The sequence below is a fragment of the Xyrauchen texanus genome, chromosome 36 (genome assembly GCF_025860055.1).
Source record: "Xyrauchen texanus isolate HMW12.3.18 chromosome 36, RBS_HiC_50CHRs, whole genome shotgun sequence".
Taxonomy (NCBI): Eukaryota; Metazoa; Chordata; class Actinopteri; order Cypriniformes; family Catostomidae; genus Xyrauchen; species Xyrauchen texanus.
In genome coordinates, this window is record NC_068311.1 from 26,211,177 (window position 1) to 26,235,080 (window position 23,904).

The 23,904-nt window shown below is 38.2% G+C and overlaps 1 protein-coding gene across 1 annotated transcript in view; it reads left to right on the forward strand.

The window, feature by feature from the left end:
* The first annotated feature begins 6,395 nt into the window (after positions 1–6,395).
* The window catches only part of scn4ba (sodium channel, voltage-gated, type IV, beta a), a 52,147-nt gene continuing 34,638 nt past the window's right edge, over positions 6,396–23,904 (forward strand). The window contains exon 1 of the mRNA XM_052107009.1: positions 6,396–6,954. Within this exon, the coding sequence (XP_051962969.1) occupies positions 6,861–6,954 (94 nt within the window). The 5' untranslated portion in view covers positions 6,396–6,860. The remainder of the gene's footprint in view (positions 6,955–23,904) is intronic.

Below are 23,904 nucleotides of genomic sequence, written 5' to 3' on the forward strand. Positions count from 1 at the left end.
TTATTTTGCAGACGGACGCTTCAGACAGAGGGCTGGGGGCCGTACTCTCGCAGGTGGTGGAGGGGGAGGAGCGCCCAGTGCTGTACATTAGCCGGAAGCTCTCTTTGAGGGAGACTAAGTACAGCACCGTGGAGAAGGAGTGTTTGGCCATCAAGTGGGCGGTCCTCACCCTCCGGTATTACCTGCTGGGGCGGGCCTTCACCCTCTGCTCGGATCACGCCCCACTCCAGTGGCTCCACCGCATGAAAGATACTAACGCCCGGATCAGGAAAGCGGTAAGGGCGCTTACACCTGAGCTAAATTATGCCTAACACCTGTCTCTAATTCCAGTGAGCACGAGGAGAGCGGCATAAAAGCAGACACAGAGCCTCCAGTCCGAGAGAGAGACGACAAGCCAACTCAGTGCGCTTGTATTATATTGTGTGTTGTAAAAACAAAGGGGATTAAAAAGCTTACCTTGTACTGAAGACCTGTTTCCTGTCCTCCTTCCTGTGAGAAGCCTTACAAACATAAATAACATTTAAAAACATCTAACAAGTCAAAGACTGTAAAAGAATGGAATATATACAGATGGTGTTATAGATTACATGTAGACAGCACATTTATCTTATTAAAAATGTATGAACCTTAGAACTCCAACCACTTATGTCAGTGTGAAATGTATTACTTGAAACTGAAGAATGTATTTATATGTAATAATAGTATTAATAACACAGTAAATATGGACATTGATATCTTGCATGATAAGCTTCATTGTCAGATCATACTGTAGCTTCACCTTCAGGCTAAAAGTATCTCCAGAAAGAGTCATTTATAAGTTTTAGAATTTATTTTACAAAGATTTTGATTTCAAACTATGTTTGACAACCTTGCATTTCAATGTCCAAGGGCATATTTACTGAATTATTAATACTCTCATCGAATAAGAATATGATTTTTAGTGTCAAGGTATATGTTTAAAGTTGACATAAGAGTTTAAAGTTCTGAGGTTTATTAATGCATTTTAAACTATTTGCAACTACTACAGTCACTCTTAAGTGTGTAAACTTTCTTGACATAGAAATAGCTCCTTAAACTAACAACAGATTATTTTAACTTATTACAGCACATAAATAAATAATAAAATAAAATGCAATTGTTATAACAGTTCACATACACGTACATCAGTGTGGCACGCTTAAAAAAAGAATCAAATGCATACATACAAACAGAGCACGGTAAAATAAGACAGTTTGTTTACTTACCATTGCCTGAAACAGCTCACAAATAGTCTTCACTCTTAAATTCAAATGTCCTAAAATTCAGTAAAATTCTTGGTAGACCATTGACATTTCCCATGAGTCACTGTGCACTGTTCACATACTTGAAAAGTTGAGAGGGAGAGCGAAAAGAAATTTCAAAAGGTAATAAGGGCTGCATCCTCCTCTAATGCACTCTAGTACTTGTTCCCGGGACGCTAAAGGTGTAAAAAACTGCAACATTGTACTTTGAGTGCAAGAGAGAGATTCTCAGGTCACTGTTAAGCAATGCAGGCTCTCTCCAGCTCTCTATTTCTCCCTCCTCCTTCTGTCCTCCACACCTTCCTTTCTCCATATACTCTCCCCCGCCCCTACCATATATCTCTCTCTCTTCCCTTCTCCCTCTAGCTAAGTTTTGCAACATCATGCTCCCCTCGCTGGTGCAGTCCAGGGGAGTCGAGCATCCTTGCCATCACTATTTTTCATTGTCACAGCTCTGAGATGAACATTCCAGCACACAACGTCCTCAAGGACATTTGTTCAGTAAAACAGTTTACTGTTTGGCACCTCAAATATGAATTCCAGATGAAATCTGTCCATATCAAGGGCACATTCATGAAATTACAGCTCTTTCTGAAAGCACAATGTTTCTTTAGGCTGCAATGGTATTATCTTGTCCTTTTGTTCTGGTTCTTTTGCTTGACAGTCGTCAAATTTACTCCAAAAAAGCCCTCAATTGTGTTTCTTCCTAAACTCTTTCTTGTTAGACTTCCATCTTCTTTCCCCATTGTCCCACTCTGTGTGGGTCTCGGTTGTCCTATCTCTCTCTCTCTCTCTCTCTCTCTCTCTCTTTCTACCCCCTGTGGTTACTGATTCTATATAGTTGAATGCATTATGGGAATTGCTCACTCTCTTTCATACCCCACCCTTCCACACACACATACCATATGTTGTGACATTGTATCCCAAGGTCACATTGTCCAGAGTGTGTGTATGTGTGTGTTTGTACATCTGTGTGACCACAGGGGGTTGATATCGAGTGATATCCTATAAATCACAATGGCCCACACAAGAGACATTCTGCCATTCAGGGCAATATGTGTGTATGCGTGTTGGGGTTAGGGGATAGATAGAAGTATATTGGGGCCTTTAGGTTTAGGATTAGAGGTAAATAAACTGTGTAACTACAGATGTAATTAAATTCAGGTACTTTAATGAAAGTACAATTTATGCATGTAATAAGTGCATTATATCAAATGCTTACTAACATAGTAGTTAAAAACACCTTTTTAGTGTCTTTCAGGTTTAGCGGAGATACCACAATCTTGTGCGGGAGCACTTTTTCAGGCCATTCCACCACAATTTAACCCCTGGACATACTCATTTAACGTGAGTCGGATGTCAAAATTTTTGTTTTTGGAAAAACAAAAACTAAAGTCTCAGCTTTGAAATAATGTCAATGTTCTTCTCTCTTCCTACTAGTGCTCCTCTTTACTACAAAATTACAGCATGAACTCTAGATGGGATGTTGAAAGACAAAATGTCATTGGCTGAAATTATCATCTCTCGTGTTATCACCAAATCATTGTTTTAACAGCGGGAAACCATGATATCAACAATCTTTCCTTAAAAGTATTTTCCAAGTATTTTGCATTTACCTCAGGGAAGTTATCTGATGTCCATAGTTTCATAGCTTGATGAAATTAACTGTAGAAAAGTTTGCTAAGAAAATTGCTACAACATTAAATAACATCACTGTCAGAGATGCGACAACAGATGCGGAGTGGATTAATTTCAGAGAATTTAACCACTTTAGTGCTGGTGGATGTGTGATTCTGTGTGGATGTGCGAATGCAATCTCTGGAGCATGTTTTCTCAAAAACAAGGTTTTATGACAGCCAACATTCATATGATTATATCTTGGCAATGGTTTGGGATAGAAGAAGCAAGCACATTTTATATTTAGAGAGCTGAGAACTTTAATTTTAATTTAGTGTAAAACACCTTAAATGTGATTTTGGGGAGAGTCAAAATGAAAAAAATGGATTAGATCACATATTAAATACAAATCAATTTCTAAAACCCAAGACTAAACCTTACTGTCAGTGGAGTAACATTTTAGATTTATAGCAAAAATGCATCCTCCAAATGGTGCCCAACATTGTTTATATTAACACGATTACTTTCTGGTTTCCATGGGACCAGAACCTGTGTCTTGGAGGTTGTTCATTCAATGCGATAAGTAGCACAATAGCTAAATGTGATCAAAGTGGAGCTAATGCAAAATTGTCTGATGGGGAATGGCTCTTGTCAGTAATTTGGCTGAATGGGATTCCTTTCAAGGTACATTAACTTTCGGAAGCAAAATGTCGGTTTGTGATGTGACCATGTTGTCAACTACCCATGTGCAGTTGCTGTACAGGACACTTGGTTTGGGCACCTATTTATAGGCTTCACCATTTTGACAGTGGATTTTTACAAGGTGGGTCAAAGCTGTTATGAGGTAGCCTTGGTAGACCACAAGTATAGTTAAGCCAAAGGGCCCATATATGCCTTGAATGACTAAGGCTATTGACTAGCAAAGTGCCATAGTCTATAATTCTCAGACCGCAAGGGCCCCAGACCACTTTCCCATGTGCTCCGCTTTCATTTTATCAGCAGCTCTACTGGATGATCTTGTTCTCAATCCAGTTATTGGTATGCTGGGGAAATGAGACACAAATATAATCCATGAGACAGCCTGTTTCAGAATGCTTACTTTACGTAAAATTTGGTCCACTTTACAGTTTATTCTGTCTAAGAACCATCTAATAACTGACTTGACTGAGAGACTATGTAAAGTGACCAACCACAGTTCACTTTGTTTGCTCATGACTTTGAAATGGATAAATCTGAATTGAATGATTCCACAATAACAAACCACCAAACAATAAAGTGGTATCTCACTCAAATAATGCTGCAACAGCCAATGCGATAGTTGTGGAGGAAATTTGTCAGAAATGCAATTCACCCAAAAGTAATATGCACATACTTTTTCACTGACATAATGGCACCTAAAAACTAGAGAATGCTCATATGAAGCATTTGAAAGATAGGAAAACATAAACTCAATTGTGAGGGCGTGCCAGTTTGAAATTAAGTTTTTTGATTTCCGAAAGTACAACTGGACCTGCCCCTCTGAAATTCTCATTGGTCAACAGATGTCTACGGCAGAGTGTGTTGAAGCTGAAGTTAAAATATTCATAACTTTTGGTCGCATGATGGAACATCACATTCACAAACCCTCACGTTTATACTCCATCTCCTTCCAATGCACCATCCCCATTGAAATTGATTCACAGCATTCTCTGACCGTAAACTCTAATGTGTAGGCACAGAGGCACAAAAAACATGTGCGCAATGTATTCAAGGCATTGGGACGCCATATTAAGGGGGGCTACGGCTGGACACTAGTCGGTGGGCATTTTGTGTTAGCACTCCTAAAGGCTAATAGATATCTTTCAATCATTTTTTGCGTTAAAGTGAATAATCTTAGCCAAACAGATAAAGCCTATCTCATGGCAGGAAGTGGGCTATTACTGGACAACAGCTGGTGACTTATTGTAAAAATTCAGATGGTTAAGAAGTCTCATTGCTTCAATAAAAGTGCCAAATTGTTGTGAAATGAAAAATTATCTGCAGGCCTGAGATGAAGATATAAATATAATTGACAACATAATTGTTGATTTGTAACCATACAATAAAGGTTGCATTTAAAGAATTAGATTACCATCTGGATTTTACATACAGTGTAAAGAGTTCAATTGTGACTCATGTTCTACAGTGACGATTTTTGGTTGACATGCAAAAGAAACCTTTGTCTGTAATCTAACTCTGCAGTTTGGAGGCCTGGATAGATTTAGGGCCATAAATTAGGTGGAAGAGAGAAGGTTCGAGAAAACAAACAATCAGTACAATGTTTACATGTTGAAGTGTTTAAGATTTTAAGTGTAAAATCATGCTCTCCATGGAAAATAAAACTGTTTAGATGAATTACTGAAAGGTTAAAACTGCATCATAAATCATGCACACAGTACATTTAATATCCTGAATGAGCTCTGCAGGGATACTTCAAGTTTTTTTTATAGTGTTTTATGCAGCTTCTTTTCCTGGAACTGTAATCATTGATTCAGTCCTGCATTGTAAGGAATCCAATAGCTCTAAATCTTCCACACTTGTGTTTACTTCAGGCTTGGAATGGCTCCAAATATTGAAACAGATAGAAGAAAGATGTAGACACCCAGAGGAAAATAAAATCACTAAGGAGATCTCATTAATATCTGATTTGTTTCTCCTAGAGTGCATTGAAATAAAATATAATGGGAACCTTTGCTTAAATCTGATGCATCTCAGATTATTCTCCTAAAAGCTCTGCAACCTCTGCCTCTCTTACTTGAATCTACTCTAGAGTATCAGAAGAGATCTCAACAATGTTCTACAAGTATTCAATTAACAGGAATTTCAATATGAACTCCTAGATTTCACATTGAAATTCTTCCAGTACCAAATTATCTGGACTATGCTATCCTTGTGAATTTTATCAATCTGTTCTCTTACTATAGGGTGAATAGGGTAATCTGGGGCATTATTTTGCATTTGGACATCAGAATTTACATTATGTGCCCTACATTACCCAATGCCCTAGTTTACCCAAACTCACTCTATTACAATTGTCTCATCTGTGCCCATTTAAGCATTTTAACCCCATTAATCTCTTAAAATAAAATCTTCCTCTGGGCAGTGCAGCTAGCTCAGACATAAAAAGAAGGGAAATAAAAACTAGAGAAAAGGAAATATTGAAGATGTAATTGACAGAGGTTGAAGAAATATATGCTGTCAGAGACATGGGGGGTGTAGAGAGAGAGAGAGAGAGAGAGATAATGCTATAAACATGCCTACAGGCATGGTCTATAACGGGACCCTATTACATGCCTTTCCTGAAGGGTTTATGATCTTCACAGATGTGATTAGTCTAAAAGACATTCCCCCTACAACATACTCTCACACACACTCATCCACACCTCCTACACTCTCGCTCCCCCTCCTTCTTTCTCTCTCGCCTTTCGCTCGTCCTGTGCCTCTGCAGTGGCTCATTCTTTCCTGCGCTGACTTCAGACACACAGCACCTACCCTCTCCACCCCTCCTCTGGACATTCATCTCAGCATGCGCCACCTATTCAGGGGCAAGACCAACAGCCTCTTACTCAGACTTAAAGCGGAGCTTTGCACTGGAGCTACAGCTGAATGAATCCAGCCTATCCTGCATCCACACACGGAGAGCCAGTGATTAGAAGAGAAACGTCAACGGATCATGTGCAGCCTCTAGTGCTCTTTGTCTAGCCCTCCCTCATTGGGACATACAGCAAAGGAGGATTGAGCACAGGGAGGCACTCTCTGCAAGACCTCTGTAGTTTGTCTAGTCAGCGTTCCTGTTTTGATTTTGTGCTCTGTGTTGGGTCTCGTGTGGCCCCTCAACTCCCAGCCCCCTCCCCGACCCATCCCGCCCAAGACAGAAGCACATAGGCACCCAGGAAACAGGCAGACATACAGATCATTGCCGGACAAGTGAGCAGACAGTTTGAGATGGAGTTGCAACAAGGTAGAAGATCAATTCTGCACAGGTGTGCGCAATCTGGTGATGTATTTCATGCAGGTCTGGTTGTCACACTTCTGCTTGGTAAGTCTCTTAAAATTATTCCTCTACTTTCTCTCTCTCTTCCCTTGTACCCTATCAACTCTCTCTAGTTGTTTACTCCTCAAGCACCCCAAAATACTGCAGTTGCACAAACTGAAGGGGTTCAAGCAAGCTTCAGTATTTACTTGTTGCTGTGGGTCTGGGTCGATTTGTTTAAAGATCTCACATTTCGATGTATGGAGAAGCTACGGTTTGGGCGGACTAGGATCCTGCTCCCACCTTTCGTCAGAGAGAAAGAGAGATTGGGGAAAAATAAGTCAAGCAATTCGTGTATGTCACTTTGTCAATTTATGGGGCATGTAGCAGCCAACTAGGTGGATATCAAGAGATGGGGCATATAGCAGCCAACTGGGTGCATATCAAGAGCTCATGATCATGTTGGCATCAAATCTCTTCAGTTAGTACAGTAGGAGCTTTGTAATCCTGCAGAAATATTAGGAACATTGGTGCACAGCATCTAATGCGTATATGAATGAGAAATACTTTTTATCAGTCAATACACACAGTGGTCTTATCTGTCCCACTTGTGCAATTTGGTTCGTCTAAGTTCACTTGTTATTAAATGTCCTCACCTACTGTGCAAGTAATGCACCTAATCAGACATCTGCTTGTGACCAAAATACTCCAGTGACTTCAGCCATCCTTTATAATTTGCCTTCAAGCTACTATATCTTCATGTCACTCTTAAAAACCCTTGTCATAACTACCACACACTTTGAGGGGGAGATGTCCCCTCAAATATTCGATAATTGGTTGATTATACGTAATGTAAGGTCATGTTAACACCTTAAACTGTGTTATTTTATCAACCCAAGGTCATGGACAGTTTAAGCACAAGCTAACTGGCACATATAGATTTTTGATATTTTTAACCACAATACTGGCATTCTTACCAGCTTACTAAATGTAAGTAAGTTTTGTGCAAATGGCTGTAAATTATGGCTGTTTAGATATCAAATTCAGAGAAAAAAAGGTTTTCTTTAACTATCTGATTTTTTGGGATAAGCTGATTTTTGGTCGTTAGCATATTTGTGTGCGCATGTAAATTCACTCAGTATGTTTTTTTTATTGAAAGATTATTAACTATTACGTTTGATTCCCCCAATCTTGAACGTTTGTTTTCATGCTTCCTAAACACCCTCCTTATGATCTCTCTTACTTTTCACATGGACTCTTTACACCAACTCCTGATAATCTCACTGTTAGCTACTGAAAAATCATTTACCCATATATCATGCAAAGTCTGTCCTAAAGGTAGTTAATGCTATTTTGTGTGTTGAAATTGTTTGATTGCTTTACATTAGCTGTGGGATGTTATTTGCACGATGTGTGGGTTTGTGCTTAAAGTGTCTTGATGATGTATTGGGCTGTGTGACTCTTGAGTCACATGGCACACCAGCTCAACACTTAGTTCAATTTCACCATTAAATTACATAAATTATTTTTGAACAGGTGGGCATTAGTGCAGCATTATGTATTGGGGAACACAAAGTACACTCAATGTGAACTTGTTTATTACCAGGAGTACATACACCATAGTATTTAAAGAGCCATGATGTTTACAATTTTTAGAGTCATTAGACTATCAATGACTTGTCTCTGCATAAGCTAGGATAAATGGTGCAGATTCCAAAAAAAGTGTTCAATACAGCTTAGTAATATTACCTAGTACAGTTCTACGTAATACCAATACTACTAATTAAACAAATTATAAGTCACACTGTTCATCCATTCTGTATTAAACAGAGTAATGGATAAGAATAGGCCTCTATAAATAGTCAGTGAGCACAGATGTGTGTAATGTCATGCAATGCTGAGCATGTGAAGAGCAGTTGTGGTATCTCCTCTACCGTCACTAGTCCCTCACACCAAGAGTGATTAAGATACATAAAGCTCATGGCATCTAAAAGGATACTCTGACAGCAAGACTTCATTGCTAATTAGCTACATTACTAAATGGCGCTATCACTTCCTCGTCTGATTGTGAGGAAAACAATGTGTACTTTTGTAAATTATACATTAGTTAATATATATATATATATATATATAATTATTTAACTTTTAAATTTTTAAACCTTGTCCACAGGGCACTCAGTTCTGGATTTTTTTTTTTTTGAGCCAATCACCTAAGCCGAAAATGCCATGTGACTGATCATTCTGAAAACACAGTAAAACGGAGTACATGTTTTTTGTGATTTACATTTTTTAAATATGTATTTCGTCAGAATACACTGTTACTTTTGAATGGCCATCATTGAAGAAACATCCTTTTTGCCTGCATAATGGTGTCGATTTGACATCTATTAGGTAACTGCAGGGCTAACTGCCAAAGCTAGCCAGCCAAACTTTGAGCCTCATACCACAACACTAAATATATACCGGCTGTAAGACAGAAAATTGCTTTTCAATTTACTTGCATCACTTGAATAGAGCTGCCCGGGGCGGTTTCGTAGATGGCTGCCGAGTAAATTGACTTGCCTTAAAGGGACTTTTGTTTAATCCAACAGTAAGAACTGTCCCCTCTGAAGTTTGTGCATAAAACACTGCGATCACAGACAGGAGCGCTGTAACGGGGATGACAGATGGGATTATTCTAAGGCCCCTGGACAGACATGGGGCCCAGCAGAACCCCTAAGTCTTTTCCTACATGATTTTGTGATAAATGTCCACTTCATGAAGACTTGATTATAAAAGATGATCTAGTTTGCAGGATCCCCTTCAAGACGCTCAGTGGTTTATCCAAAAATCTATTTTTATGCGTAAAATGCGCTCCCCTTTTGTACAACACGGAGTGACTTGCGTCATACATCAGATATGACTGAATCGTTCAGAGCCCCAAACAGTGCAGTGCAGAGCACAAAACCTAAATTAAACTGATATTTTTCTATGGAGAATGTCAAAAATCTAATAAGGCCAGAGAGACCCGACATTCTAAACAGCACAAACAAAGAAATCATTGTGCCATTATTCATGTAGGCGAGAAAACAATGTGCCATTATTGTAGCATCCCCGACAGACCTACTCAATGATGAGCCTGTCATGGTCAAACCTGTGGTAATTCTTACAAATGAAAACAAACAAACAAAAAACACTATGAATTCTGAAGCAAGCTATCAGTTTTCATCTGTATAAATCTGTACCAATGCTCTTGTAAGGGGGAAAATGTGGTTTTGTTTGCCTTCAGATATTAAAATCGATTACTTAAACCAATATTTAAAACATAAAAATCTAATATTTCCATTATAAACACAGTCCCAATTCACTAAAATGACATGACCAAACATGAGTGCAAAGTTGTCAGGGGGCCCAGAAATCCTAACGGCACCCCTGGTCACAGGCTGTTTCTGAGCTGTTTCTTGTTACAAAGATTTTAGAGCAGATATTTTTATACATCACACTCATCTCTCTCTCTCTCTCTCTCTCTCTCTCTCTCTCTCTCTCTCTCTCTCTCTCTCTCTCTCTTTATCACCCCCTCTCTCTTTAGAGTTTAACTGTAATGGCTTTACAGTTGTTAAGGGTGCTACAACATATATCTAAACGTTTTATTCAACATATTAAACTACAAACTGCACTTTTTAAAATACTTTGTTATAATGTTCCATTCTGCATAGCTTACTTTATACATTCTGTGCCCCATAAACTGTATGGAAAAGAAAATATAATTAAAATAAATGATCAGTCTGTGAATTCAATATTAGTAGCCTACTAAAATGTAAAACTTAGGAATGAAAATGCGCATGGTGAATATGGGCACGGTCTCTGTTAACCGTGCGCGTCTGGAGCTTGTCAAGTTTAACATTAACTAAGACACTACATCATCTAGGCTACATATTCCACTCCTTAAAATGTCTATATTAATGTATCACACAATTTACACATAATGATTTCCATGTATTCATTAATTTACCAACCTGAGCGCAATGTTAGTTTCCTGACCTAAAGTGATGATTTCACGACTGAGCTCGTCTATTCACCTCTAAAAGATGACCTCATTTATTTTCACATCACCTGTTAAGATAAGTATCTGGTTAAGACTTTATTTAAGAAGTTTAAATGCTCCATAACGGTTTAAAAGCTCCATAAAGTGTACATCTATTCAGAATATTACTGCTTATGTCATACAAAAACTGAAACATGCGCAGTCTTTTTTCCCCTCCCTTTAAACTGTTAGTGTGTTCAACTCGCGCAGTTCAAGCGGAGACATTCTGGAACATTCTGGATTAATGGATTAAATGAATTGTTATCTAATATCTTCTTCTATTTACAGATTGTCAAAATGTTTCTTCTTCTGTTTATATCTTGCACTTTTAATATCTTGCAGTATAATTTAAATGTTAAATTGTATTTTAATTTAAAGACAAAAGTATGCTTTAATAAAATAACCTTCGCATAGAAACGGTTTCGACCCGAGTGTTACGGGGTAACACAAGTAGGCTGAGCAACCAGTCAGGTGTATCATTTGCATTTGCACCTTTCTCCTTTCAAGGTGATAATGTGCGCTATCTTGTCCACAACAGTTCATGATCATGCTACTAATTAGTGTGCTAGCAGCACCTGGTTCTTCAATAATTCACTCCCTTCTTAAGCTCTTTGTGTTCTCAGTATCTTCGCTAAATTGTTGTTTGATGTGAAGTAATTTACCTCAATCTCTCTGCCTATTTGGTCCTGTCTCATGTATATGCTCACTGGGCAATATTTTTCACTCGTTTTAATTTTGTTCTTTTGTTGCTGCAGGTTCACCACTACCGGTGAAGAGCTGCAAACTTCTGGCAAATCTTGCGGCAATTCAAAAGCTCATTTGCGTGTGAAAATAAAAGGTGGTACATTTGCAGCAAGTTTGTGGCTAATTTAGATTTTTTTGTAAGGGAAATGGTAGGCTAATAATAGTATGAGATGGTGAAATTGGATTTCTCAAACCTTGAGCTTAACTCGTGATTTTATTATGAAAAAATGTTTTGTGTACCACAGAGGAAAGAAAATATCAGGTTTTGGAGTGAGATGATGGAAGCATATAACAGGTTATTGACATACAGTACATCAGTACATTTGTATTGCATAAATAAATATGAAATGAGTCAACAAATTATTATTATACATTTTTTTTAATAAAGTTTTGGATAAGAGCAAAATCTTAATAGCAACTCAGTCCACTCGGCAGCCATCTTTGGAATGCTCTCGGGCAGAATGGACAGCTTCCTTTTTCTATGTAAACAAGCAGCATACAATTGCAGCTCCTATCTACTTGAATGGGAAAAGACTGACATTTTCAAAACGGTTGGTCAAGATTACAAATTTGTTGACTGGTTGTTTTCTATGTGAATAAAAGTTGTACATTTCTGCATTAGCCAAGTCATACGATGTCTTAAGCCCTGTTCCACTGCCAGCGACTTTGTTGCTGGGTGCGGCTCTGTACTGTCAAGTCGCTAGTGGGCGTTCCTACTCCTGTAGCTTTAACGTTATTGGTCGACTGCACGTCTGGCCATAGTTTTAGAAAATCTGATCACAGATGAGATGTACTGCAGGTACAACTATGACATTATTCTAATTTGACAAGGAAGCAGTTCTCTTGCCTCAAAAAATTTGTTTTTATATAAACTGCAGCAGTGTTCAATGCATCATATCATTAACAAGATGAAATATCTATCAATATTTGAATAAAACTCACTCAGAATGCCAACGGTTTCAGACACGGTTTTCCATGCATTGTTTTATCATATCCATAACTGTGGCTGCAGACAAATTGTACTGAACAGTGAATTCCCTCCAAAATGTTTTCTTCTCTGTCTTGCCTGCACTCGGCATGATTGTCTCAAAGGAGATGGATGATGTGAGCTCCGCTCTCTTAACTCTAAATGGTAGTCGCTCCCAAATGTCACTCTTTATTTGCATAAATGTACACTTTTCTCAGCTTTGTTGTGTCGCTCGCCACATCCACATCTTGTTGCCAACGGTCGCTTGTTGCCAACAGTCGCTTTGCTCTCATTGAAAATGAATGGCATTCTGTCAATTTATCACTGTGTGCGATGGTGGTGTGAATGGGTCTTTAGGATTTTTCCATCTTATTCAAATTATTATTATTATTATTATTATTATTATAAGTTGCCATTAGACTATGTTGTTTGAAACCATTACTTAAAGACAAAGTGATTTTTGTATTGTTCAAATACAGATTTTTGCACAAATTAAAAATCCATAGGGTGTTAAAGAAAGGTACCTGTAATCAGGCTTTTCGGATTGTCCTATCACAGTTGTTCTACATTTTTCGCTCTACACTCCGTGACATTTCAATGAGGAGAAACTTTACTTATAATCAAGGGAACGGCTTGTCAGTGATTGAGATAATGAGATATGTTAGCTGGCTCTAAATTGATGGCCTATATAAGTGAAAGAGAGAGACGCTTATGAAGGGCAGAGTGTTGGGAGAGTGAGGGGATTGTTTTTAATTAGTTTTATTGTCAGGAGTGCTCCTGACTAGAAGAAAAGGTGTAGATTTACAGGCAGTTATTATCAGATCTATGACAGAATAATGTAATTTCTCTTTCAACTTTAGGACTCTTATTTTATAAAGGCTAAGATTTTATCTTTTTTTTCCTCCTAAGCTTTTTTAACATCAGATTGCTAATATTGTCTGAATCCAGACAACAGTTTTATTGCTGAAATGTGGCTCCTAATACTTCACAAGTCATAAGCGGGTTCTCATGTATGTTTCATTTAAACATCAAGTGTTTCTCCTTCATTCCTTAGGAGATATAAATATAAACGAATGAGACCAATGGTTACATACAGTAAGCGAATATAGGACTTTAAAATGAATATAGACTGCATCATTCAGACAATTTGGTCTTGAAGAAATTTGATGAGAAATATTTGAGTTCATATTGAAATTTTGACTTAGTGGCATACTTTGGTATCTTGGCTAAGCAATACATGACATTTTAAAATAGTGAATCATTGTTTAAATCTGGCTGAAATATAATTTTTTATTTTAAAATATATTTTAATTTAAACAGTTTCAGAGAACACACATGTAACATTGCGGTCTTTTCTCACAAGACAAATTGGAGAAGCAAAAGAAGCTAAAGCTAATCTCATTGTCTAGAAGAAACAATTGAGAGATCTCATTTGTGATTTATTTCCCCCAATGGGAATTTACATGACTGACAGCCTCTTAAATAAATAAACAAAACTTAAACAACCTGCATCATCTGTTCACAAGCCATCCATCAATAAATATTATAAACCACTTGACAAACTGGCTTGTGGTAAAACTAATCAGAAAAACATGCTTCTCATCTTAGTGCAATGGCGCAATAGGTACATTAAATAAGAAAATGGCTTATGCATTTCTAGAAGCAGTAGGCCCTCCCTCTTCTTTCTGAAGACTGCACTCAAAGAGTCTCTCAAAGAGAATTACGGCCAATGGAAGGAGATGGGGTTAATGGAGGTACAGAGAGGAGGTGAAGAGATGTCGAATGAGTGTGTAGGTGGGCTATTAAGAGGAAAGAAAAGCAGCATTGGTGATGGTGGTACAGGCATGAGGAGGAACATTGGCGAGGAGGAGGACATAGAGAGAGAAAGAGAGAGAGAGAGAGACCTTTAACACACCTTTATTTATACACTATATAGACATTCTTCATAAACATCTATTTTCTCAAATGTACATTAATAAATATACATATCCACTCAAAAACTCATGCAATCTCATAAACATAGCAAAGTATTGAAAAATTACAATCTTCATTAAAAAGATCTTCATTTCCCCCTTTTCCCTTTTCCCCTTTTATGCCACAAAAGCTCATAGATTTAACACCAGCTCGTTTTCATAATCCACTGTACACAACACATCATTCAAAGCCCAAATTTCAACAAATCTGTCCATATTATTCATTAGTTTAAAATATGCAAACTCTGCCTTGATTCTGGTTGCTATAAGAGCCTTTAAGACCACCTCAGGACCTACTTCCCCTCTCCTTTCAGTTTCCTTTTCCTTGTTAACCATATTGCCATCTTTGCTCCTCCAACCACAAAATTAATTAGCTGAGATTTTTTCCTATCTGATGCAACATACTTTGGTCCAAAGATAAAAAATTCATTGTTAAATCCTACCCCAAAATCTCTAACCCACCCATCTAATATCTGAAACAATCCTCTTAATCTTAAACAACTTAAAAACAAATGATCTACTGACTCTTCAGTGCCACAAAAAGGACATTCCTTCCCTACAGTGGGGTCAATGTGTGCCACGTGCCTGTTTGTAGCTACCGCCCAGTGAACAAGCCTCCACTGGAGATCCGCAGTGCGTTTCTCTATGGGAGGCTTGTACAGGGACCTCCAGCAGTACCTAGGGGAAGAGCCTGGCCCCAACACATCTGACCTCTTTGTCTCTTTACAATCTTTAAGCACGTTATAATGGGACACCTTCACGCTAAATATTGTACAGTGCCTTTTTGAGACTGTCTCAAAACCTTCCAGCACAGGAGTCCTGAAATGTAGAAGAGAACCTTCCTCTGGCTCTTCATCTACCGCTGCTGAAACTTCCACTTGGGGAAAAAGACTCTCTCCATTCTGTTCAGGAACCTCTTTTCTCTCTGAGCTTTGTCTGAAGACAGAAGGCAATGCAGAAACAATTCCCTCCATTATTCTCGTTATTATCCTTATGGACTTGATACCTGTCTTACTGCACATCTCCTCTGGACTCTTCCAGTTTTCACCAGTCTTTAGGTCAGCAATTCTTGTACACCCTGCTCTTACCATCATGTTCTGAATGCTCTTGGGCTCCAGTGCCTGTGCTGGTATCAGCGGGTTATTAAAAAGAGGTTCATTATCTGTCCAAAGTCCAATGTTTGAGAGAACTCTCTTAACCTTAAAAGTTGAAGTCCATGCTCTCAGAACTACCTTGTAGAAAGGAGAAACATTCCTCAAGTCCATGTTGGCCAATTTGATCAAAAACAATTGCACATCATACTTGAAAATGTTCATTATCCTCAACACAGCACGTGCTGTATCAGCCCAGCACGGCTCTGCATACAGCAATCTTTGTGCTGCCTGAAGTCGGAATGTCTTTACTCTATTCTTAATGTCCATCAGGCCTTGTCCTCCCTCTTGAACAGGTAGGAAAAGTACAGCAGATTTTTTCCAATGCTGCCCATCCCAGAAAAAGTCAATTAGCTTTCTTTGGAGCTCATCAACGACACTTTCCGGGGGATCCAGAACGTTCATTTTGTGCCATAATGCAGATGCAGCCAGATTATTTGTGACCAAAACCCTACCCCTGTACGACAGCTGGGGCAGCACCCACGACCATCGAGACAATCGGGCACACATCTTCTCCACCATACCTTCCCAGTTTTTCTGCCTATACTGATCTGTTCCTAAAAACACTCCCAACATCTTCAAACCCCTCTTCCCCATTTAACTCCCCTGGAAGCACTGGGGGCCCTTCCCTGCCAGTCTCCTAATAAATATCCTTCACTCTTTTCCCAATTTGCTTTAGCTGATCGAAGCCTTTTCAGTAAATATTTAAAACATTTTTTAAATCATTACATCATTATCACTTCTTATAAAAACAGTGATGTCATCAGCATAGGCCGAAAGAGTGATTGGTCTGTTTTCACAACCTTTTACTAAAAAACCTTGTAATTTCTCCCTAAGTTTATATAGTAAAGGCTCAATTGCTAATGAGTACAACTGCCCTGACAAAGGACATCCTTGTCTTATACCCCTATGAACTAAAACTGGATAACTCAGCCCACCTCCAACCTTTAACAATGCAGAAGCTCCAGTGTATAACAGTTTAATCCAAGAGATAAAATTCTCACCAAAACCAAAAGCTTTAAGAGTCTCAAATAAATAAAAATGATCCACTTTATCAAAAGCTTTCTCTTGATCAATTGACAGAAAACCCATATCCTCATTACCAGAAGTTGCTAAATTCATTATATCACGCACAAGATAGAGATTGTCCATTATTGTTCTTTTTGGCACACAATACGTTTGGAAATCATTGATAACATACTCTAAAAATTTTTTTAATCTATTTGCAAGACACTTAGCTAGAATTTTATAATCAGTACACAGTAAGGCTACTGGTCTCCAGTTTTTTAACAGTCCTAGGTCACCTTTTTTTGGTAATAAAGATAGAACTGCTCTTCTACAACTAGTTGGTAGTTCGTTTTTCCTATGAGAAAGTCTAAAAACATCAAGTATATCATCTTTTAAAATGGTCCAGAATTGCTTATAGAATTCAGAAGGAAGTCCATCAATGCCAGGGGACCGACCATTGGACAGTTTCTTTACCGCCTCTGATATTTCATCCAGTTGGATATCGGCATCAAGCCATCGTCTCTGATCATCAGTAATCTTTGGCAGGTCTCTTAGTAGGTCTTCCATGCAGTTATTGTCACAGTCTCTTGCTTTGAATAAATCAGTATAGAAGTTCTTTGCATGATTTCTCATTTCTTTTGGATTTGTTGTTAAAGTCCCATCTGGTAACTTCAAATGTAACATAAGTTTTCTTTCTCCTTCTTTCCTCTCCAAGTTGAAAAAAAAGGAGATCGGAGCATCCATTTCTCGTAATGAAGAAAAACGGGCTCTTATTAAAGCACCTTTTGCTCTTTCATTGAACAAAGAAGCCAAAACAATCTTTTTTCTCTTAATTGTTCCACTTCTTCTGAATTTTCTTCAATAATTCCTTTTTCGATTTCAGTTATCTCTTTTTCAAGTATTTTAATAGTGTTCTTTACATGGCTATTTGAGTGGGCTGTATAGTTCTGACAGAAAATTCTTATTTGTGCTTTTCCAATCTCCCACCATTGCACTAAATCTTCATAATCATTTTTTTGTTTTTGCCATTTAGACCAAAATAACCCAAATTTTTCACAAAATAAAGCGTCATGTAACAGATTCAAATTAAAATGCCAATAATAACTACAACGCTGTGACTTTTTTAAACTCATTTCAATCATGCACAAATGATGATCAGTAAAACCATTTGGAAAAATATTAGCTTTTTAAAACTCTATTAGAATTATTTTTACTTACATAAAACCTATCCAACCTCGCAGCACTAATATGATCATGAGAGGCTTTAACCCATGTATATTGTTTCACTGTTGAATGTTCCTCCCTCCATACATCGGACAATTCATATTTCCTTATAATACTGCTTAAAGAAATAGCAGACTGAGGATACGGTTCTTCACCATTTCGGTCTAATGTCAAATCTAAGGTACAATTCCAGTCACCCCCAAGAACCATACATTCATTATCAAATTTTTTTTTTTTTTTTTTTTAATTCACTGGATAATTTTATAAAAAATTCTACCCTTTCTGCTCCATTATTTGGTGAGTAAACATTCATAAAAAGAAATGGAAACCCCATTAGCTCCACTTGTACAATCAGAATTCTGCCCTTATCTATTTCATAAGAAGACACATTAGTCATATTAAGCTTCTTTGAAAACAGAATTGCAACACCTCCACTGAGATTCGAGCCATGACTTAGAAAGATCTCACCCTCCCACCACATCTTCCACTCTACTTCATTACCTAGATCACTATGGGTTTCTTGCAAAAAAATTATATCCATATGTTTGTTTTGAATCAATTCATACAAAGCGGCTCTTTTTCTATAATCCCTTCCTCCATTGATATTAATTGTCCCTATTTTTATGCTCTCCATAAAAAGAGAAAAAAGAGAAAGACAAACAATCAGAAGAGAAAAAAAAGAAAACAACACCCTTTGTGACTTAACCATTATGTGTATTTCTTTTTAACCCATTCTTTCCCTTTCCATAATTTTGTTACAATTTTCTTCAGTCTAAATCTTTTCCTTCGGCTCAGTTCTTCAAATCCCACACTCTTCTGTATTTTAACTACCGATCTCACGAATCTTTCAACATCAGGAAAAAAACTCTTGACATCAAAAGTCTTTCCAAAAGTTTCATCCAAGAAATCATTGATTTCATTCACTGTATATAACTGATCTTCACCACTCTGAGAAGTAAAGTCAGATATTTCTGAAAGACTGTCTTCATCACCCATCTCCTCTGTTTCATCATCTCTATCAACAACCTCTCCAGCACCTTCATGATCGTTCCTGTGTCCAGTTTCATCTTCACATTGAGAAACAATCCCCTCAACTCTCTCAACACAATGTTTTTCAACTGTTTCTTCATAACTTACATCCTGGTTATTCTGTGTTTCATTCCTTTCTGATTCATCTCCTTTCTTTTCCATTTCATCTAAATTCCTTCCTACACTCCTCTTTCTCATCATCAGTCTCTTTTGACCCACTCAGCCCAGCGACTCCATTTAACCCACTCGGTCCTGCTACTTCATTGTCCAACTCGTTTTCACTGTTCGTTTTTTTAGGGCACGCATTTTTTTTTGTGCCCTATTTCACCGCATTCAAAACATTTTAAACTCCCGGCACTGGCATAAAGCATGTAGGACTTGCCTTCACACAGAACTCGAAAGGAAATGTCAAGAGCCGTTGAATCTAAAAACATAAACACTTGGCGTCTAAAAGACATGATATGTTTCAGTGACTCGTTTTTACATCCTAGCGGAACCGTTTCGATTCCACTAGCTATTTTCCCAAATCTCAACAATTCCTTTTCTATGTCTTGATTTGGTATAAAAGGGGGACAATTCGAGATTGTTACACGGCTCGATTGAGACACCAGCGGGGAAATAACAGTATATACGTCACTTACCCAAATGCCGCTCTCAACCAGCCGACTAGTTAAGTTCCATTCCTTCAGAAAGACCACGACGGCCTTATTCATCCGTGAAGCTGAAACAATGTTGTCGTACCCCACCTGCTCGCCTATCGCCACGAGCACTTCCTCCACTGACACGCCGGCCTCAGGTACACATCTAACGCCATGACGGAGTGAGAGAGAGGAGTCACTCCCTCTCGGGCGAGCCTCCATCTCAAACACCCGCCACGCGATCAAACCAAGAAAAAAAACACTCACCTAAAGCTATCTTTAAGAAACCAGAAAAGAAAAGGAAAAAGCACTTTGCAAACAATAAAGGAAAAAAAAATAAATACATTTCAGAAAAATATAAAATAAAGAAAAGAAGGAAAACCATTTAAATCGCTCCTCTCACCCGTGAAAAACTCACACGCCCCAAACTCAGAAAGAGAGAGAGAGAGAGAGAGAGAGAGAGAGAGAGAGAGAGAGAGAGAAGATGTAATGGATTTAGAGGTTGTGGGGCATTTCTAAGTGAATGAGAATTGTGTGAGAGCACCAGCTCAGGACTGTAGACAGAAAACCTGGCATTATAAAACAAAAGGCAAATTAGAATGTTCCACACAAGCTGACCTCACCTTGAGGTAAAAATGAAATATAATGCACTGTTGATGTAAAGCTGGTAGAACCTCAGAAACTTTGATCTACTGAGAGATGTACAATGCACATCCAGTAAATTAATCTACAGACATGTGTCTCCACACCCCACAGAATGAATGAGTGGAATGTTTCTATCTTCTCTGTTCTCTCTCAACAAGACCTAGTGCATGTGGAGGCTCACGCTATTCTCCATTGAATCCACTCACAATTCACCACGCGCGCCACCGAGAGTGAGAACCACATTATAGCGACCACGAGGAGTTTAACCCAATGTGCCAATAGCCAATTGGTTGCTCAGGAAGCCTGACTGGAGTCATTTAGCATGCCCTGGATTCGAACTTGCGACTCCAGATGTGGTAGTTAGCGTCTTTACTTGCTGAGCTACCCAGGTCCCCCATACAATGTTTATACAACAGTTAGTTCTGGTCATCAAATCTGATTGGACAAGAGATGTTACATGAGTACTGATGGACTCACACCATTGTGTTCGTACCATTCTAAACTAAAGTGTGAGAGCAGCGCATATGTGTTAAGAGCTATATGTGCCTTTACCTTTAATTTTGTAACAATACATATATTAGCCAGAAAGTGGTGGCAAAAGACAATTTTTGTGTGTAATATGAGCCAGGTTATGTGAAGTGAGTTAGCGTCAGTTAGTGTTTTCATTTATCAGCACTACGTGATTGCTCGGATTGCTACTACACTACTAAAGCTATGAAACAGCTTTAAATGGCTTTAAACTAACAACTTCATCATTAAGGCTCATCACAGCTGAGAGACACAACAGATTGATTAATTACACAAACTCAATGTGCTTACCTCTAAACGGAGTTTCCACATTGGAGAGGACATACTCTTCAAAATGGCAGAGGAGATTGCGGTTTCTACAGTGAATGACTCTTGCGCACATTCTACTGCGAAATAGGGAGGAATACCCCTGTTTTGAAAGCTATTTTTCCATTGAGAAAATAGGATGAATTTGACTGAAATTACATAATTTCTCTCTCTCTCACTCACTCACACACACACGCACGCACGTGCACACACACACACACAACTTGTTAGAAACTTCACATTTCATGATACTAGTTCTAAAGTGACATTTTTGAATAATTTGGTTTGAACTAGCAATGGCAGATTCTGATCTGTTGTGTAAGAAATTAGTTCCATGCACAAATGCTTTGTGCCTGCGGCCGAATCACAGCAGTGCTGAAGTAGGGCCGTATCGCACTCTCGCTCATGTGATATTGCTTAAATACATTGTAGATTATTGTAGGAGTGCAAATTCTATATCCCTTATTTGTTTGAATTAGCAGCTGGAAGCAGTGAAGCACAAGAATGTCAAAATAAGAGTCCTCTGTTTATTCCATAGTTAAAGTGTCTTTAAAATGAAACGTTCCATACTGTTTATTCCATAGTTAAAGTGCCTTTAAAATGAAACGTTCCATACTATGAATAAAATTTGCCAACCTTAATTAAATTTGGACTCTTGTAGCCTCTGTCTGGCCCTCCCCATAGCAGGAAGAAAAGACTAAGAACATTTAATATAGCCTACCAATTTTAAAAAAACTATTGGCAGATTATTTCAACAGATCATCAAATCAGCACAATCCAATGTCGGTGGACGTCTAATTTGTATCTATGTATATAGTGATACATAACCCAATTTTAATGTGATATATATGTGCAGATATGTCTTGAGTATTTTGAACTTGCAAATAGCCTACCCTGTTTTACTGATAAGCAATGTTAAGGCCATGTTGAATGTGTGCCTCTGCCTGTTTAAATAAGAGTCTTTGCTACATGATTTATTTTGAGATTGTGTTTGTTTGTTTTGGTATGGGGATACGGGATTAATTTTATTTGTTCACGTCTTGAAAAAGGTCTTAAAAAGTCTTAAATTTGATTAAAAAAAAACTCAGTAGCAACCCTTTTATATATGACTTTCTTTCTTCTGCTGAACACAAAGATTTTTAGAAGAATATCTCAGCTCTGTTGGTCAAAACTTGCCAAGACAGAACTCCTCGTGATCCCAGGCAACCCATCTGTTGATCACAACCTCACTATTTATCTTGTTTCAACTACAGTATCACCAATCAAAACAGCCCAACACCTGTGAGTGGTGGTAGATGACCAGCTTAATTTAACTGCACACTCATCAACTGCCTGGTCTTGTAGATTCACGCTTTAAAACATCAGGACAAGCAGACCTTTCTTGTCTGAATATGCTTCACAGCTCCTGGTCCAAGCTCTGGTCATTTCAAAACTGGACTACTGCTTTGCTCTGTTGGCTGGCCTTCCAGCTAACACAGTTAAGCCACTGCAGGTAGTCCAGAATGCAGCAGCATGTCTGGTCTTCAATCACCCTAAAATGCCTCATGTCACCCGCTTCTTGATTTCACTCCACTGGCTACCTGTAATCAAATTCAAGGCTTTGACTCTGGCTTTCAGGACAGCCAATGGAACCAATTCACCAAGGAAGTTTATGCATCAACCTGTTAACAATTTCCTCAATTGTACAAAGCAAAAATTCACTAAGGGAAATGTGACTTGTATATACAAGAAATAATTTGGAAAGACTTTATGTACGTATGATACTAAACTGAATATTAGTTTTAGACCCATGGGTCAACAGTATGTCTGAAGTAAGAAGGCAAGGTTATGACAAGAACGACACTATCCCCACAGTCAAGCATGGAGGTGGGTCAGTCATTGTGACATGTGACTGGTACCATGGATTCTTTCATTTATCAGGCCATTTTGGCAAAATTGAGATGCCTTCAGTGTGTAAATTGAAGCTCTGTGTTCACTGGAATTTCCAGCAAGGCAATAACACCAAGGATACATCCAATTTATTAAAAATCTGGTTCATGGATGGGTCTTGGAATCCATCATTAAAATCCCATTGAAAATCTTTGTTGGGATATCAAGGAAGCTGTGGCAGCACAGAAACCAAAGAATGTCAATGATCTGGAAGCTTTTGCTCATGGAAAATCTGTAAAAATTCCAATTGAGGGGTGTCCGAAGCCTGAGAACACTTACCTGAAACAGTAATTTGATGTTATTAAGAGTAAAGGATACTACACAAATAGAAGTGACAAGAGGTGGTTGCTTCAGAATGTTCTTTTCATTTATAATTTTGTTCTTGGCCAATATTGGCTAGGTTTAGGTGTTGGTTTAGGGTAAGGATGTCTGTTTTATTTACTCCTCATTTGCTTTTAGGACACTATGGGTTTTAAGTAGGGTAGTTTTTTTTTATATCGTTCGATAACTATATTTATCACAATATACATTTCATACCCTTAATGGGGCATGAAACTGCATTTTACATGTTTGTTAGACCTCCAAAATTTATTAAACAACTTGTTTGTTTACAAGTAAACTCCATAGGGTAATCTACCTTTATTGTAGCTACACTCAGTTAAGGATTTAATCCTACATAAGGTGTGCAACCTCTTTTTGAAAATCAGCTGAAAATACGTTATAATCTTCAGCTGATGTTTGACTCTACTGAAAGATTTTCTTGTGACACTCTACACTCCAGCTCAGTAGGTGGCTAAATGCACTAAAAGCT